General features: G+C 31.5%; 1 protein-coding gene across 2 annotated transcripts; it reads right to left on the bottom strand.

Moving 5' to 3' along the window:
• Window positions 1-2,735: 2,735 nt before the first annotated feature.
• LOC139490660 (vacuolar protein sorting-associated protein VTA1 homolog) lies at window positions 2,736-13,651 on the bottom strand. 2 transcript variants are annotated; one of them, XM_071277571.1, is made up of 8 exons: window positions 13,450-13,651; window positions 11,489-11,583; window positions 9,649-9,776; window positions 8,564-8,639; window positions 7,593-7,673; window positions 6,924-7,032; window positions 5,318-5,566; window positions 2,736-4,275 (listed from the first exon to the last, which is right to left on the bottom strand). In XM_071277571.1, exons 1-8 carry the CDS (start codon window positions 13,550-13,552, stop codon window positions 4,127-4,129), a joined length of 990 nt encoding a protein of 329 aa, XP_071133672.1. In that variant the 5' UTR covers window positions 13,553-13,651; the 3' UTR covers window positions 2,736-4,126. The 2 variants fall into 2 exon arrangements, with proteins under 2 accessions (XP_071133672.1, XP_071133673.1); XM_071277572.1 differs by lacking the exon at window positions 7,593-7,673 and having other exon boundaries at window positions 13,450-13,649.
• Window positions 13,652-16,296: the final 2,645 nt, after the last annotated feature.

Here is a 16,296-nt window from a genome sequence, read left to right as displayed (position 1 = left end):
CTATTTTATATCGTTAAGTTTGGTATCCTCACTGTTTTATTGTGATATAAAATAAACTGTTCAATTGTTTGAAAACCAATATGCATTTCGTGTTTTCCGATTTGAATTTAGACCAATATCGTTATGTTTAGTAGATCATATCCAAACAACAATGCACCAGTGTACCTCGCAAGATGAAACACGAATGGTCCTAAAAGAACTAAAAGTTGCAAAAACGCACATAATGTTGTAAAATCGCAATAAAAAGACTGCGGCAAAAGTAAGACCATAACAAGCTGAATGAGCAGTTTAACTTTGGAAAATCTTTCCTTGATTTCATTCAACAGTGGTAACAACTAAACAAGTATTTTATTGTTACACAATGTGAATATCGAAAAAGCTCATGATAACCCGAGTGTATGTGATAATGATTTCCATTGTGTCTTCTTTACTATCATTTTATCATACTATCATGTGCAAGAATTCAATCATTTTCCGAATGATTTAGAGCAAATCATCTGCCTGAAATCCTAGATTTATGATTTAGTTTGTAAATGTCCAATGACAAATGTATTTGATGGATCAGAACAAATTGAATAAATCAAATAAGAGAGTATGCAAATCATTCAAACTGTTATGAAGCACATGCATTAAAGAAAGGAAACATGTGGAGTGTTAATAGTAGGCCAAATTTTGATGTGCACTAGATCACAAAAGGACAAGGTTTTTAGCTCACCTTGCCCAAAGAGCTTTTCTCATCACTTTACGTCCGTTGTCCGTCGTCGTCTGTTAACTTTTACAAAAATATTCTTCTCTGAAACTACTGAGCCAATTGAAACCAAACTTGGCTACAATCATCATTTGGTTATCTAGTTTATAAAATGTGTCCGGTGACCCGGCCAACCAACCAAGATGCTGTCATGGCTTCAAATAGATCATAGGAGTAAAATGCAGTTTTTGGCTTATATCTCAAAAACTAAAGCATTTAGAGCAAATCTGACAAGGGGTAAAAGTGTTTATCAGGTCAAGTTCTATCTGCCCTGAAATTTTCAGATGAACAGGAAAACCCGTTATTAGGTTGCTGCCCCTGATTTGGTAATTTTAAGGAAATTTTGCCGTTTTTGGTGATTATCTTGAATATTATTATAGATTGATATATACTGTAAACAGCAATAATGTTCAGCAAAGTAAGATTTACAAATAAGTCAACATGACCAAAATGGTCAGTTGACCCTCTAAGGAGTTATTGCCCTCTATAGTCAATTTTTAACCATTTTTCGTAAATCTTAGTAATCTTTTACAAAAATCTTCTCCTCTGAAACTAGTGGGTTAAATGAAACCAAACTTGGCTACAATCATCATTGGGGTATCTAGTTTATATAATGTGTCCGGTGACCCGGCCAACCAACCAAGATGGCTGCCATGGCTAAAAATAGAACATAGGGAGAAAATGCAGTTTTTGGCTTATATCTCAAGAACCAAAACATTTAAAGCAAATCTGACATGGGGGGTGATAGTGTTTGTCAGGTCAAGATCTATCTGTTGTTAGGTTGCTGCCCCTTATTTGGTAATTTTAAGGAAATTTTGTCGTTTTTGGTTTTCTTGAATATTATTATAGATAGGGATAAACTGTAAACAGCAATAATGTACAGCAAAGTAAGACCTAAAAATAAGTCAACATGACCAAAATGATCAATTGACCCTCTAAGGAGTTATTGCCCTTTATAGTCAATTTTTAACAAGTTTCTTAAAATTTGTAAATTTTTACTAACTTTTTCCACTGTAACTACTTGGCCAAGTTTATTATTGATAGAGATAATTGTAAGCAGCAAGAATGTTCAGTAAGGTAAGATCTACAAACACATCACCATCACCAAAACACAATTTTGTCATGAATCCATCTGTGTCCTTTGTTTAATATTCACATAGACCAAGGTGAGCAACACAGGGTTATTATTGTGTCATATATGTAATATATGTTTTGATTGCCATAGCATGTAAATCATAACCAAAAATCAACGCCACTTTGCTTATTTGAATATTATACTACAGAAATCGGATACGGGTCACGGAAATGATATTGAAATGATAGGGAATTTTGAAAAATATGTCTGTTTTAACTTTAATTTAAGTGATAGACAGGTTGCCGAGGCAGAAAATAAATATACACAACAATATTCACCATTTAAACGAAACATAATGACTGTCTTTGCAAAAATCAAGGTACCTGAGCTATTCCAAAAACTGAAGCGAGAGGCTTTTAACATTGCAGTATAAAATGCAGGCTAAAATGGCTGAAACGTCAAATTTGCAAACTTCGAGTTGAAAATTAGCTACCAAGGTCATTAGATATACAGGTTGCCGGGGTGAAACTTGAAACTTGAATGTCCAATGAATAAGCAAGCCCAAACCTTGTATGTGTAGTCGTTGAACTCTAGGTTCCCACGTAAAGTTAAAATGCCAATATTTCAAGAAGAATAAACTCACGAAAACAAGAAAAAATCACGTCATTCGCGTTTATTGTTTTGATTTTGACCGCCTGACAACTTGACGAAAATATCAGAGTGATTATAAACAAGGACTCTGTGACGGACAACTTATAATATCCGTGTTTTAAGGATTTTAATGATATCAAGCCAGTCCAGTTCAAACTATAATCACGTGGTACAATTCTCATTTACATATTATGAATATTAATTAGAAAAGCACTACTAATTTCTGGCTATGTACTTTTTGCAAATAAATAAATTCACTCATTCAATATAAAAACATTCTTTAATAACAGAATACAGGTCTATAAGAGTCATTCACATACACTTACATCTGACAAACAATCTTAAAATATATTACACAGCATAAGACATTCTAGATTATTTTAGATACATATACATTATTTTTTTATCTTGATAGAAGATTTGTATATCTTGTGGATCTTGCTATGTCTTTATCTATATAATAGCCAATTAAAAACACAGTTAAATAAAATAAATTGAAGATCAATAAATAATATGTATTCAATTTGAAATTAAATATTTAAAACTCATTTTTACTACAAGAATTCATTACTTCTTTGTTGGTTATGTAATTTTTCAAGTTTGAGAAAAATCATTAAGAATTAACTTTTCTGTAAATATTAGCCTCTCTCAATAAATACTGCAATTCACATATTCACAAAATCTGAAATAAATATATCCCTACAAAATCAACACAGAATGAGTTCATGTACAGTTGAACTTAGTGCACTGAACAATACAGACTCACAAAAATATCCTTTTACCTAATGTGTGTAGTTGCAATAAAAGTACTGGTTCTTCTTTCTTGCCAAAACGGAAATAATTCTCAAGCAACTAATTCTAATCAGATGTGAATGTTTGATTATATTATATGACATGAAAATATGCATTTAAGTTAAACCCTTGGCACTGCTTTTAAAATTATAAATCTGCACACATTGTAATTATGTTGGTCAAATTTGTCATAACATGAGAAATGGAAATTTTATGTTCTGATATGTTTTTGAAGAGTTCTGCTTCAGTTTAAGAGCTGAATATTTTTTAAAGTTTTATATAAGGACATACATACAAAAAAAATGCATCTAATTTTTAATTATAACATTGAGATAACCTCAGCATTCATCTTTACATAATCATAAAGTATTACCCTTGAATATAAAATTTTGTCTAAAATAAAGTCATTCGGTTTACTCAAACTCTAGATTCTTTTTTAAAATACATTGTATCACTAGAAATTGTTAGATGACTATTTAAAAATATAAAATTTTAAACTATGGGACAATATTATGAACAAACATGATACATATGTACTTTAATCAAAAGAAATACATATTTTAATTAGCAATGCATAGCTATAGTAAACCCAATACTTTTAAGAGTAATTTTACTCAATATCCTTGCTTAAAAAAACAAACAATAAGTCTCCCCTTCTTCATTCGTCCTCAACAAACAGATAAAATACTACATGTATCACAAATATTTTGGCCAAAAAATTTAATCAATTCTTGAACTGAATTATAAGTTATACTAAGTTACTACAATGTCTAATAAAGGAAATATACAATTTGAATCTGTGTAACAGACGTAAAATTAGAATTTATAAAATAACACATTCAGTACATATCACAAATATTTTAGGTTTCTTTGCCTGTTGTCAGAAGTTTAAGAGCTTTTGTAAGATTAGTAACAGCAGTTTCTGAATCTTCATATTGTAGTGCACTACCAGCATATTTACATAACTTCATTGCTTTTTGATACTGTTCTGCAGTTAACCTCACACTCTCTGAAAAAAAGAGAGAGAATAGTATTTTCTTTAATTTTGAGCAGCAAACAAAAAGCTAATAACTAATTAATCAATATAAGGAGATTTGGTATGACTGATATTAAGACTTCTATCCACTAGAGACTTAAGGAGGATTATGTATACAACTATCAAACATATAAGATAATAGGCAAAAATGAAAACGAATAATCGTGATTAATAGAGCAATTATTCCATTAATAAGTCTTCTGACAATTTCCATCATGTTGATTATTTTTTTTAATCCGGTCCTGCTAATCTCTTTTGCTATTTAAAGTGTCTATCTATCTATAATAGTTTTCAAGATAATAGGCAAAACAAAAAGAAATCGCAAAAATCATCTAATAACAATTCCATGATTTTGGCCATTAGACTTATTTGTAGATTTTGACCTGCTAATCACTTGTACTTTTAGAGTTTCTATCTATCTGTAATAGTTTAAATATAACATTAGTCAAAAACACAACACATTGGTACAAATTGTGATCAAAGGTCAATATGGAGTTGAAGGTTACAGCTAGGTTGACTTATTTATAGATCATGTCTTGTTGATCAATTTTGCTAATTAAAATTTGTCATTGAGAGGCAATAACTCACATCAGAACTTGCCTTAAAATTTTGATATATATGTAGTTAAATCTCAACATTCTAACATTTTTGCCATGTCCAATTTTCTCAATTTATAGTGGTTTGGGGCTTTGGGCTCAGTGAACTAAAACTTATTAGTATATAAGAATGGACAACACTTTCTTGTATATCCTACCACCCTTCTATAATTATCATGAGGTGATACATATTTTTCTGGAAAAGTCCATACTTTGATTGTAATTTTTTCTTTTTAAATAAGGTTTAGTTGAAAATTTCAAAATCTTGTAACAATAACTGCTGGAGAGTCTTTGTCTATTGCCTATTGCCTATTGCCCAATCCATCTCAATTTATTTTGAATAAAATACTGATTCAACTAAACAATAACTGATTCTTTTAACAAAGTGAGTTACAAACTTTAATCATACATGTACTTACTTGCATTCTGAGGTGGTGTCCATGATGCAGCTGCTGCTGGCTGTGGTTGATGATAAGACTGTGATGGGGCGGGTTGTTGTGGTACAAAGGACTGTGATGGGGAGGGCTGTTGTGGTATCTGGGGTGGGTCCTGTGGTGTTGTGGGCGGAGCAAAGGCTCCAACTTGTGGTTGTTGGTTACTGGGGGTTGGTAAATTGTTTGCAGGATAAGATGGTCCTGGCTGTAAATTATCTGCTGGTGATAGACCTTCTATAATGTAAAATAAAAATTGTTGTAGTATATAAATCTTTTAATTCCTGAAACTTAATTTTGCAAATATATATCAATTTGAATATAAGCTGTTATCATTTTTATAATATTTTCCACCCATAAAGAACTTAGAGCCACAAAGTAAACCAAGAGGCCTTTTATTGCTATGTGGTATGGGATTTGCTCATTCTTGAAGGCCGTACAGTGACCTATAGCTGTTAATTTCTGTGTCCTTCAGTTTCTGGTTGAGAGATGTCTCATTGGCAATCATACCACATCTTCTTTTTTATATATACATGTACAATTTGCCACACCAAAAATATAATATGTATAAATAGAGGGTTTAATTCTTCCATTCATAGAAAAGAATATAGTTTGCAAATTAAAAATGAAAATTGAGATCAAAATAGAAAACAGTGACTCAGACAAAGAAGACCCAGATGCCCCTAATGCAAGATCTTACAAAAAACACCCCTGTATGTCAACTCTGTTACTAACTGAGGCAACAAAAAAACACATTGACCACTCTACCAATATCATCACATTTATAACTATCAATTTATGGAGACTGTCTTCACTGTTCAGGTAACAAAATTTTGTCTAAAAAGCTTTTGGATCTTTTTTTTTTTGGCAGTATAAGGAAAACTTGTAAACCAATATAAGAAAGAAAACTCTTGTCTATTGAAATTAAATATGTTCATTTGTTCAAATCACATGCAAGAAAAGTAGCTGCCTTTTGACCTATTGATTGGGGAAAATCAAATGATCACTTGTCCAAATCATATAGGCTCTTGGTGAATTTACAAATTTTTGTTCTATGCTCTTTATTTTTTTAGTAAATATTAGTTTATTTTCTTATTTAATTTTCACTAATCAAATTTAATCTAGATCTTATTCATAGGATTTTACAATAACATTATTTAATATATGATGACCCTTCAGAGGAAAATAAGAAACTAAGGTTAAAAAACATTTAGATTTTTAGCATATTATACTCACTACATTGAGAGACACCATTACAAATATTTAAGGAATGACTGTAATAATTTTTCTGTCTATGAAGAAATAACATCAAAAATGTGGTTCACACTTTAAATAACCTGCTACGCTGGTTATCCAGTGTGCACCACATTTTTCATGCTATTTCGAATAGACAGAAAAAATATTACACTCATTTCTTATAATTTAATTCTAAATTCCATTTTAAACCGGAGAGTAAACCATGAAAAAACGTTGATGACGTCAGGGTCACATGTCCATGAGCTGATAAACATAACAACATCAGCCAATCAAAAGAAGCGTTGCATCCAAAATTAAATTATACACGAATGTTAATTTTCAGATATAGTACATTTACCTTCTCCATCCTCCCCACCAAGAGGACCAGGCACTGGGGTTTCACCATTCTTTAAACATTTATGTATGTATGCTGCTTTCCATTTGGCATATTTTCTATTCTTTTGAATCTAAAAACATAATAAGTATGTCCATAAATAGATTTGACTGATGATGGTAATGAAAATGGTCTGGTTTTCTCTTTTGAATAATTATTTCCCATCACTTATTATACAGTATTGGTTTTGCTCATTGTTGAAGACCTATCTTGATTTATATTCCAATCCTATGTTATCAAAATGATTCATTTACGTAATCATTTAAAGGTTAAAATTGTCATAAATAAAATTTATTCTGGTCTCTGGCAACTTAACAGTGAGATGTCATAAGTACACATCTGGCAGCTAATTTATAACCAGTAAAATTGAGAATGGAAATGGAGAATGTGAGTGCCCGTCAAAGTGACAACAACCCAACCATAGAGCAGACAACAGCCATTTTAAGACTTTGGCTTCAAAAGAAATAAATTTTTAGAAAAATATATAAAAAGAGGTTGAACTCAAAAGGTATGTCAACGACCAAATCAAATTCATTATTACAAATTAATTGCAAAAGAACAAATGTTTAGTTGTCACAACAATATTTGTTCACTTCATTGACGAAGGGTAATAATTCACTAACTATCTTGTACCTTAGAAAAGTGGAAGCTAGTCGATTGCGAGCTTGGCACACAATGTCCTGAATTATTTAATTGCTGTTCACAATCACAATCCTATAATAATAATTTTAAATGATATGGAGCACAGATGATGCCACTGCTTGCATATAATGTTATAAAGAGGCATATCTCAAAATCTGTAGAAGTGACACCACCCAAATTCCAACTTGATCTATGTTTTGTGGTAATAAGCATTGTGTAAAAAACATTTGGTTGAGGCAATCTAAAGATAGAGAACGTCAACCAATTTTGGTTTGTATGTATGGATGTACAGGGTAGCACTTAATGCCCACCCAGGTGACAGCAGAAGCATAAAGATTGAACCTCTAAATACAAAACTATTGGGAAAATATAGGTCCTGAAATTTTTTTTAAACATTTAAAAAAAAATAAACTTTAAAGTAAAAGTTCTTTAATGCATGTGCACAATGGCCTCTGTAAAATGTAGGTTTCATTTACTTATCATTTCCGGTAATTGACATGAAAAAACTTCTATTAGTATAGTATATCAATATATGCAACTTTATTTTTTACTTAATTCTTGCACAAAAAGATATTTCTCAACCTTTTTTACCACATTTTTTGTCAAAATTACAGTAGCACACAGATTAACTATGGAATAGTCAGTGGAACCATAATGTGCATGTACACTGTTATACTGTAGATTAATTATCATTCGTTGGATACCAATTTTCATGGGTTTCGTGGGTACAGCTAAACCACAAATTCAAATGTTCAACAAATTGCAAAATTTCTGTAGGTTTTGTATGCAGAGATTAACAAAACCATGAAACCAAATATCCATGAAAATGCAAGTTATCCTTAATCCACGAAAATTGATGCCCACGAAAAAAATAAATGAATCCACAGTATATGCTAGCAAATTTGGATTCATGAAATATGAATCAGAAGTAAGTTAATTATTTATTTTATATCATTACTCACATCTTCACTTATCTCACCAAAGCATCCCAGCACATCAAATAACATCCCTGCTGTGTAAAACGATTTCACCACATTTCTGTAAAATAATAAATTGTTACACCAAAAGACAAATTATATATAAACACTTATCATATTACAATAGACTTTGTTGTAATAAGTAAACTTATCTCCTTTGGTAGGAATTTGTGTTGTTTGGAGTCACGTTTATAATATCTACTTATTTGTTCATTAGAAATTGCATTATCTTTATTACTAAATGAATAAGAGTTGAAATTGGGTGTCCCTTTTCTTCTTTCACATAAAATCCATGAATATTGTTACATACCACAAAGGGGTGAAGACCAGTGTAATTTATTATGTGTTCATTTCAAGATCTTTTAGGGGGTATTAGGGTGTTAAAATCGGGAGAAAAAAAACAGTTCGGTTCGACCGTCCTTTTCAACGTTCTGCTCTGAAATTTGCATGCTGTCATTATTTCAGTTATTGCACGTCTGCCAGGCAAAATTAAATTTTATTAGCTAGCAGATACAGTATATTGATCTTACACTGAAACACTTTGTTAAGCACATTCTCTTGACGCTCTCAGCAATTTAACAACTGATTTTTACACAGTTTTTGCTTCCTTGTAACTGCATCAATTCAACATGAAAAGGGTGGGAACTTATTTATGATACTGCTTATATCTATTTTTAACTTTTGTGTGGTTCATTCAAATTTAAACCTTTCTTGAAAAGAGTGGGGGATTACTTCAGTTTTTGGTTAAAAATGGGTACCGAAATGTGGCTGGAATGTGACCCACCCCCATTCATATATCAATGTGACCCCTATTTATATATCAATTGTAAAATTTTCAGATGCGGATGGACCTTACCTTGAAACAATTTGTGCTACACATTCCTATGACGCTCAGCAAATTATGAACCAAAGTATATTTCCATGGTATTTTCTAGTCAATATAAATGTATAAGTAAACAAAAATTTGCAAGAATATACAATAGAAAGCAAAAGCAGCTAAAAAGATAAATAAACAATTGCATTTCTTATTTTTGTTGATGATGAATGACATGTAAAAATAATATGTATACTTGTTAAATCTCCCAGCTCTGTCTTCATTGTCAGCAAATAAGAAAACTTTGAGAGCATAATTCTCCATGTGTGCTTGTCCTACAACTTCACTAGTGATGGCATCATTGTCACTATGGTCTGTTTTAAACTGAAATAGTGTTGTGTTGTGATTAAAAAAGAAACTTTGTCAATAACAAGTAATGGTCTGAGACCACAATTATTTCGTTGTGCATTTCTTTCAGAACATAAATGAAAATAAAAAAAATCCCATCTGCGCTTTCTCAAAGAAATGTCTACAGTGTGTTGTACTACTTTTGGGACAAATTATATCAAAATTATAGAAAACTTCATTGGCTCTAACTCAAAATATGGACAATTTTATGTTTGGGGCGTCTTGAAATTTTTTGACAGCTTCCGAAGTGCTAATTTTTAACCTTTTCCAGCTGGACCAAATTACTTCTTTCCTTTAAAATTCTGGACCCAAATTTTTTTACAGTGTAATTTCACCCCCCTCCCCCCCCCCCCCCCCCCCCCCCCCTTACTTGCAATTTTAGGCATTAAACATGGAGAATTAAATTTGGAAGGGGTATAAAATTAATGGCAAGTAACCCACTGTCAATACTAGGGACTATATTCGTGAACAACGAAAATCATAGGACAACAATTGTGGTCTCGGACCTAGACATATATATCTACAACCTATTAAAGCTAAAGGATCATGCATACATATCAATACTCCAAACACTTTCTTTACCAAATGCATGTTCACTATGTGTAAAAGAATATAATAAAACATATTTCAAAATAATTTTTTAAATTTCCTCATTGGCATTGACTGTAAAACTTGATGGCAGAATTTTTTTGACATATTCTAGAAATTAGAAATAATTCAAATTATGAGGTGGTTTTTTTGTAAGATTAACAAAATTTAATGCTGCCTAAATATGTTTATATACAGGTCCATTTTGAGGTAAACGATGTCTAAGTATGTGGTTGTTTCTTGTTATACCATTGTCAGGTTGTATTGCAGAGTTTTATTTTTGAAAGTGTCATGAAATTTGTAAAATTAATCGTGCAACTAGCTGATGCAAATATTTCGTTCTTTCTTTCCAATGCAGAGAATTATTTTTAATTTGTCATGTATTAATTTTAAGCATGCAACAGGCTGATGAAAATATTGTATTTCTTTCTAATGCAGAGATGTTTTTCAATATGTTGTCAAATTTGTAATGTTGATTGTGATCAATAAAAATATTTTTGCTATTCATGCAGAGATTTTCTTTTGTAATTTATGCAACAGAGGGACAGGACCAAAAAAATTCTCAATCATAAGTGGAGGTGACTTAATAAGAATAAGTATAACTGTGAACTTGGACAAGTTTTAAACTGAGTTTTATTGTGTGTATTACTATTGCACCTGTCCCAAGTCAGGAGCCTCTGTCACCTTTGTTAGTCTTATACATGTATGTTTTATAACTTTAGTTCATTTATATGTTTTGGAGATTAGTGTGACGTCCTTTTTCACTGAACTAGTCAACAATTTTATTTAGGGGCCAGCTGAGGACCACCTACTGGTTCTGGATTTTCTTGCTGCGTTGAAGACCCATTGGTGGCCTTTCAGCTGTTGTCTACACTTTGGTCAGGTAGTTGTCTCTTTGACATATTCCCCCATTTCCATTCCCAATTTTATTTATAACTGTGGGTGCACATATGCAGATAGATTTGTTATTGCTAAAGAGTCAAATGTTGATAATCAAATTAGCCTTCCACTTAAAATAAACTTTAAACATTTTTACTCACTTTTAAAAGTGATTAATTGCTGCTACATTTTGTAATGGTGCTTTTTTTATATATATATACCTTTTCTAAATAGTCCATCAATGCAAATAAGAATGTTCTTGCTTCCTTTGACTTTTTATCAACCTCCATGCCATTCTGCAGTGCATACAATTGACCTTTAAAAACAGATACATGTACATCAATGATACATCTGATTCAGGTTTTGATTACATGCAGTCTATAGTCAATGTAGACCTTGGCTTGTGTTGGTTAAGTGTACATTAAGCCAAGTACAGTGTAACCTGCCTTATCCAACACCTCAGTATTTCAACATCCTGTTTTAACCGACACATTTTTCTGGTCCCAAAATATGCCTTTCCTTGCAGAAAAAACTCTTGAGTATTCTGACACCCTGCTTAATCCGACATTTTTTTCTGGTCCCCCAGTGTGTCTGATAACACAGGTTACACTGCATGCACTGCATCATATTTTTATTATAAATATTGTAAATTTTATTACGAATAATCAATATTTATGGAAGAAAAATAATAATCTGTTATAAATTAAAAGTCAAAATTCTAAATATTGCTGAATTAAATTATCACGATTTTTCTAAAAACTAGTTGAATAGATTTACTAACCCCTTTTAGAAACATTGTGATCATCATATAAATTATGCACTTGAAATTGTAATCCCTCTTTTTTACTCTGACAGTATTAAATATGTGGTTGTTTGATTGATTGATTGTTGTTTTATTTCCAGTGGTAAATATACATGTATATGTCAAGCATGTTAATTGACTGTCCCTATATAATATGAATTTTTCACCCTCTCTTAAGGGGGCTCCTGGGTACAAAATCAATTTTTTTTCTAATATAGGATTTCCCTATATTTTTTTATAAATGAACTTTATCATATACTTAAAAGAAAAATGAAATAAAAAAATGGGGTCACCGTTCATTTAAGCTCACAATCTGCCTCTGGAAGAAGCATACATTTTTGTTAATGTCCTTTTTTTTTCTGTTGAGCTAATAGGAGAACTAGAGGTAATATCGAAATAAAAAAATAACCTAATTACAGAAATCGCTTAAATTTTACAATTATTTAGTTTATGTACAGCTTATTTGAAAACAATAATGAAAAATATAAGTCACAGATGAGTTAAAAAACATATTTCAAATTTAATGCCAAAAAATGGCATTTTTGCACCAAAGAGATATAATTTGGAGCTTTTTCAATGAAAGTCATCTGGGGCCAAACCGAATCGTTTTTTTGGGTTGATGTTTGTACCATATCATAAAGTAATAACTAACAATGACTAACAGTGTAATAAATAAAATTTGTAATGAAAAAATAAAAGTTTAATTTTCTGCTGAAATTTTTGTACCCACGAGCCACCTTAAGGTAGAACCAATGTGACTAATAGAATAGGTACAACAATAGGGAGTTGATCAGGAAGTTGATGCAAGGATAAGGATTCTTTACTGCAAAAAAAACTTTAACGGGAAAAGACTGTCAATTATATGCGCCCCTAAACATGCTAAAGACATTATTACATGGGATCACCTGTATTCCTTCAATATTATTGTTAATCACGCTTCAAAGTGATGATCATTGCGCAGGATAAACTAGAAATAATATTTCTTCCATAGGTACTTAATCTTAATTCCATATTAATAGCAGAGCTGATTGTCATTAATATAAGAATTTAATTCTAATTCATGCAATATAGCATCATATTTTTCTAACCACTTGCTCAACATGAGAATGGAAGTGACAAAGCCCCATAGCTCACGAGTGATGTTTACTGTTCAAACCAGTACTGTGTACTGTTAAATATTTCCCTCATGATTCTAAAAAGATATTTCACAATTAAACACTGTTTAAAGGAGGGTGTGCAAGAAATGTGTCACTCTTAAACTTCACTAGGAGTATAATTTAAAATGAGAGGATATATGTAAACATATATTGGATTGTAGGGGTACAGGGTTACATTATGATGTCATTATCACACCTTGAAGTTCCCGAGATATTTACTTACAATAATATGAAACAACGGGGTCTCGCTTATCATGTTCGTTGGCAGTTTTAAGATAATGCTGAATTGGTTTCAGGCTCGCTGGAAGAGGTGGAAGATGTGACATGATTATTGTCTATGAATTAGTATGTATTTGCAATAACTTTCCTTTTCAATATTGACGTTTTGTTTGCGAGTAACTTTCCGCCTTCACAGAGGAGAGACTTTTGTAATTTTTCACTAATCCCCAAAAAGTAATTCTAAACGTAACATGAAACGTACAGGTATAGTTTACGTTTTTACGGAAAAATCAATAAAATCATAAGAAACTTACATGTCCCTATCAGTATCTAAGTATCTGTTTTACCTGACAGTCACACCACTCCAAGGTGGATAATGTAAAGTATGATAAACAATATACAATATACAATATACAATATACAATATACAATATACAATATACAATATACAATATACAATATACAATACAATATACAATATACAATATACAATATACAATATACAATATACAATATACAATATACAATATACAATATACACAATATACAATATGCAATATACAATATACAATATATATAAAATTTTCCAAATGTGGTCATATTATTAAAGGGGGAAGGGTCATTATCCATATCATGACATTTGACACATATGACCCTCTGCATTTCTTACAATATTTGTTTGATATGTACATGTTTATTATAAACTGACCGACCAATTGTTATGTTAAGAATAATATAAATAAGGGTTGCTTTTCCCAAAATTTGACAAATGTCCTATCTATAATTGAAATCATGAGGAGGGGGAGGGGGATCGGGGGGGTCCGGGTCCCGAATTACACTTATACACTTATAACATTTGAGCTAAAACAAAAAACTAGAGGTTTCACTTGACATGGTAACAGGGCCTCAACAAGAAAATCAACCGGAAAGCGCGAAACACGTCAAATCCATAGAGATCGATTGAACAGAAGAAGAACAACAACCAGACAAACACACTTCATGGATAGAACCAAATAGCCACAAAACCACCAGAGTTTAAGTTAACAAAAAGGATAGAAAAACACACAAAACTGAAAGACGGTGAAAATGAAATATCCATAAAAAAAACCCTGATCACTGAAGTACAAGAATGGGACATGAACTGTTATAAGTTTATGCGCACGAATCCAACAAAAGACATAATAGATCTCTATGTTTATAAGCACTGACACTGACAGGTCAAAATGAATAAACTTGTATTGTATTCTTCTTTATAAAAAAAAATTGCATATAAATATTGTATGAGATGAAGAAATACCAAATAAAGAATTATAAAAAAAAATAATAGATCTCTACATTATTCATACTATAATCATAAAACGTCTAACAATGAAAGCCTCTCTAAGTTGATAAAGCTGCCAATAGAGAGTCCCTTAATAATCCATGCCTACTGACCGGGGTTAACTTCAACTTTCCAGTCCATGGAATCAGTTGAACAAACCCATACGAACGTACACAACATGCATGCAGATTAACAATACCAAATTACAGATATTCCTGATGGACTGTCACTCAATTAATTCAAGAGCAGTAATAAAATATAAAAAAGATGTTGTATGATTGCCAATGAGACAACTCTCACAAGAGACCACACAGTAATTTTAAAACAATCATAGGTCACCGCGCAGCCTTCAACAATGAGCAAAGCTCATACCGCATACTCAACTACTAGTATAAAAGGTTCCGAAATGACAATGTAAAACAACTCAAACAAGAAAACTAAACGCCTAATGTATGTCCCAAAAAATGAACGAAAAACAAATATATTACACATATACAAACAAACGACAACCACTGAATTACAGGCTCCTGACATGGGACAGGCAAGTACATACATAATGTGGCGGGGTAAAGGCACATTATATCTTCTTATCAAAACTCTGTCCAATTAAAATGTTAAGAATATATGTAATTGCTTGTATTCGAGAATTGTGTAGGAAGAAATGGAGACCAATCCAATGACAAACAACCAAAACAATTGTATATTAAAGGGGCAATAGCTGTCAAATTCCTGTTCAACGAATTGACTCAAATTCTCATATGTGATTTATAACAATGTAAAACATTTATCCAGAATATTGAAAGTCTTAAATAAACAGTTTACAGGCAATGAGCTCGGTAATATGTAGCTTCGTTTCGTGTTATTTTAGTAGTCTACACTCCTTCTAATTAACTATCGAGTTGACCTCAGAACACCTCCGTAAACCCTATAAGTGATATAAACATAAATATATAGATATAAATAGATTAAGCAACTCATTCAATAAGATTTTTCTAAGTCTGTTTAATATCATATGCTAGATCAAAAATATATGTTTATCATCGTTTTTATCTGTATATTATTTTTTTTTTGGGGGGGGGGGGGTCGAGACGGTAAATCAAATGATTTACCTTTGTTTCACTTTCAATGATGACATTCTTTTCCTTTAGACAACTTTACACAGACAATTCATGCGCTATCCATCTCTAGCTGAGGAGTCAAATTGAAGTTCACCTGAACAAAATAACTAACATTAGATAACTCTGGGATATATTCATAGAGGGCCCGGAAAGTGGTAAAAACTAACCTTCCTATATATATTTTTTAAAATATGCAAACCCAAAGACAAAAACTCAATTATTAACCATAAGATTTCTAAAAAAAACAACCTCATGAGACCAAGGGATCAAGTTTAACAGAGAAAAGGAATCAAATAACACTTCTAATGACAAAACATTTAAGTAAATGAAACAAAACTTGAAAGAAAATCAAGAAGTTTGTTATATCCTTGTCCTTTCGGGTCAAGGTGGCTCGTTTTTTAATTGTCACACC

Source organism: Mytilus edulis, chromosome 10 (genome assembly GCF_963676685.1).
Source record: "Mytilus edulis chromosome 10, xbMytEdul2.2, whole genome shotgun sequence".
In the NCBI taxonomy this organism is placed as follows: Eukaryota; Metazoa; Mollusca; class Bivalvia; order Mytilida; family Mytilidae; genus Mytilus; species Mytilus edulis.
The sequence above is the reverse complement of the archived record's forward strand: the minus strand, read 5'-3'. Positions and strand labels throughout refer to the sequence as shown.

Excerpts from the sequence above, each read along its gene's own strand:
- LOC139490660 (XM_071277571.1), bottom strand. The coding sequence starts at position 13,552 with ATGTCACATCTTCCACCTCTTCCAGCGAGCCTGAAACCAATTCAGCAT. Across the intron at positions 9,777-11,488 it reads TGATGGACTATTTAGAAAAG|TTTAAAACAGACCATAGTGA; the intron begins GTATATATATAT and ends ACACTATTTCAG. Across the intron at positions 8,640-9,648 it reads AGAGCTGGGAGATTTAACAA|AAATGTGGTGAAATCGTTTT; the intron begins GTATACATATTA and ends ATTATTTTACAG.